Below are 3,010 nucleotides of genomic sequence, written 5' to 3'. Positions count from 1 at the left end.
CTATACGATTGAAAGAGTAAGGTGAGAAAATTAGAAACCCACCAAGTAAGTTTTTAAACTTAAAATGACAATTCTATCCATCTTCAATCTAAACAATTCAATTTTTATCTATTATGATGGACGGTTTATATTTTATAAGCATGGTACTTATGAGTGCACCAATTAACACCGAATCCGTCATATGTATGTATATATATTATTAGGTAGGCAGAGCTAGCAAATAAAAAATTGAATGTGTTCTTTTTACTATTTTAAATTCAAATAATACTATTTATTTTATTAAATTTTCAATAAAAATATATTATTTTTTTAACAAAAACATCATATTTAAGTATTATTTTATAAAAAAATTAATTAATATTTTATTTAAAATTACTCTTAAATTACAATCAAACAAAAATGAAACAAACTTAGAGAAGTAGTAATGAATTTATTTATTAAATAAAATAAGGAAATGATATTAATTAATTAGATATGGATAGGGTACTGATGCAGGTATTTTATTGTATTGACTAGGAGTAGGAGCAGGAGTGTGAGGAGAGGCGCAGCAATTCGTCCAAATAATCAGCCCCCAAGTCCTCCAGCACCACCACTTGGTCACTACTAGTATTATTAGTACTACTATAGCCTATATTGTGGTCAAACTGATGATGATGGTTTATAATTGATTGTTGGGGTGGGGTTGGGGTGGGGGTCGACTTATTATTAGTGTTGGCGGGTCTAATTGTAATTGATGATCTGGAGCTGGAGCTGGACTCGCTCTTGGTCCTGGTCCTGGTCCTCTTAGTCCTGGTCCTGTGCAGCATCATGGAGTGACGTCTCTTGAGTGCCAGCACAGGGGAGGTGCTGGTAGGATCGGTATCCGTATCCATATCCATATCCGTGTCCGTATCCTGCAGTATAATATCTCTGAGGGAAGCCGAGACAAGGTGGGCGGGGAAGTTAAGGATGGCGTGGGGGCCGCGGATGGCGAGGGCGGCCTGGTCGTAGGCGAGGGCGGCGTCCTCGGCGGTGTCGAAGGTGCCGAGCCACACACGCACGCTGTTCCTGGTGGAGTCCCGGATCTCCGCCGCGTACTTCCCCCATGGCCTCCGCCGCACTCCTCGGTACTGCCTCATCGCTGCCGATTCATTATCTTCTTCAATTTCTTCTTCTTCTTCCTCGTCATTGTTCGACTTTGCCATGGCGGTGCCATTATTATTATTATTAATAAGTCCATATAAAAACATCTCTTGTGGATCGTCCTCGTTGAAAGGCAGCTCCTGGGATGACGGTGGTGATGATGTCATCTTCTCTTCATTCCATGAACAATATTCCATTACTACTACTTAACTGTCTGTAGATTTGAGGGATCGATATATATATATTTATGTGAGATATGAAATGAATGTGTTGGAAATTCAAAAGCCAAAGCTGCGTGCGTTTATATAGTTAGTAGTTGTATATAATAATAATAATAATAATAATAATTATAATATATATTTGGGTAATTTTGATCGCACGTGGGTCAAACCACGAAATATGTGATGGCGGCATGCATTGCATTGAATTCAACCAATTAGATGATTTGCTTTTTCTTTCCAGCCTTCATCTTTGTCCCCTATGATATGTACGGAGATTTGAGCCTATTCCATTATGTTACACACACTTGTATAGTGACGTGTGTATTTATAATACTCTCTCCGTCCCAAATACCGTGTCTGCGATATTGTAAATACGATATTTTATAGGAGGGGTGTAATTAATAGATAATTAAGAATGTATTAGTGAAAATAATTATCTTATAATATAAATAATTATAGATTAAGATTAAGATAACTAATTAATTTAATTAAATTTAAAAAAATAAATAAAAATTTTAAAATGAGATTAAAGTGTGTAATTATTTTCCAAAAAAAGAAAGTGATATGATATGTGGGACGGACAGAAACGACAACGTGGACATGATATCTGGGTCGGAGGGAGTATGTTCTATGGGATACAGTATTTAAAGTGAGAATGTTTAATTAGTTAATAATAATTAGTTATGATATTATTATTTTTTTATAATTAATAATATTTATAATTTTAAAATAAATTTAATATATATGATTAAAAAATTAAAATATATGTTTAAATATTTACAAATTATATAACAATTAAAAAATATATGCAATATGGATATCATTTTGTAGAGAATAAAAATCTATAATAAAGTAAATAAAAAAATATTTTAGTTTATTTATAATTGACATAAATTAATTTTATAAAAGATGTATAGTTTTAAATATAGATAAAAATATTTATTTTTTTGATGAGAGATGTAGAAATAAAAGAGTTTTGAGTGAGACCTACGTCATTTATGATGTTGTATGTTATGTAGTTAATTAAGTCGATTTATATTTGTTAAATATGTTTTGGTTTAATAATTTTTACCAAAAATAGAAATGTGTCAATTGTTACGGAACAAACAAAAATGGAAATAGTGTCAATTGTGGTGGGACGGAGGGAATATATTATACACGCAAGTGTATGTTTCTTTTTTTTTTTTTTTTTTTTTTGTTATTTTATGACCTTGGAAAAATTTTGTTTTCAATTTGATATTAACTATAATGCGATATTTTGTAAGAGAAAAAAAAATTTATTTTTTTCGAAAAATATAAAGTCCAAATGGTAGAAATATGAATTTTGGAATCAAAAGAAACAAATCCTATATATAATTTGTTGTGTGTAAGTTAGCGGGATAAAGCTCGAAATCCCATATGAATCTGCTTAAATTAATAATTATAAAAATTGATGTTATATATTTATATATTTATTTATATTATCTAAATTTATAATCTTATAATTTTATAATCTTTATTATTTTTATTTTTGAATTGTATAATTCACTGTTATTTATTGTTATATCAATATCACTCCAATTTAAAGTATATTACTGATTTTATTATTATAATTTTTAAAATTTAAAAGACTTAGTTTTAAATTATATTTTGGTATATAATTTATAAATAAATAAATAAAATCAATA

General features: G+C 29.9%; 1 protein-coding gene across 1 annotated transcript; it reads right to left on the bottom strand.

Moving 5' to 3' along the window:
• Window positions 1-458: 458 nt before the first annotated feature.
• Window positions 459-1,387, bottom strand: LOC127259962 (ethylene-response factor C3-like). Its single transcript, XM_051287581.1, has one exon. It carries the CDS (start codon window positions 1,317-1,319, stop codon window positions 513-515), a length of 807 nt encoding a protein of 268 aa, XP_051143538.1. The 5' UTR covers window positions 1,320-1,387; the 3' UTR covers window positions 459-512.
• Between the last annotated feature and the right edge of the window lie 1,623 nt (window positions 1,388-3,010).

Source organism: Andrographis paniculata, unplaced genomic scaffold, assembly GCF_009805555.1.
Source record: "Andrographis paniculata isolate CXL003 unplaced genomic scaffold, ASM980555v1 Contig60END, whole genome shotgun sequence".
NCBI lineage: Eukaryota > Viridiplantae > Streptophyta > Magnoliopsida > Lamiales > Acanthaceae > Andrographis > Andrographis paniculata.
Note: the sequence above shows the minus strand (reverse complement) of the source record. Positions and strands in the feature narration are given on the sequence as shown.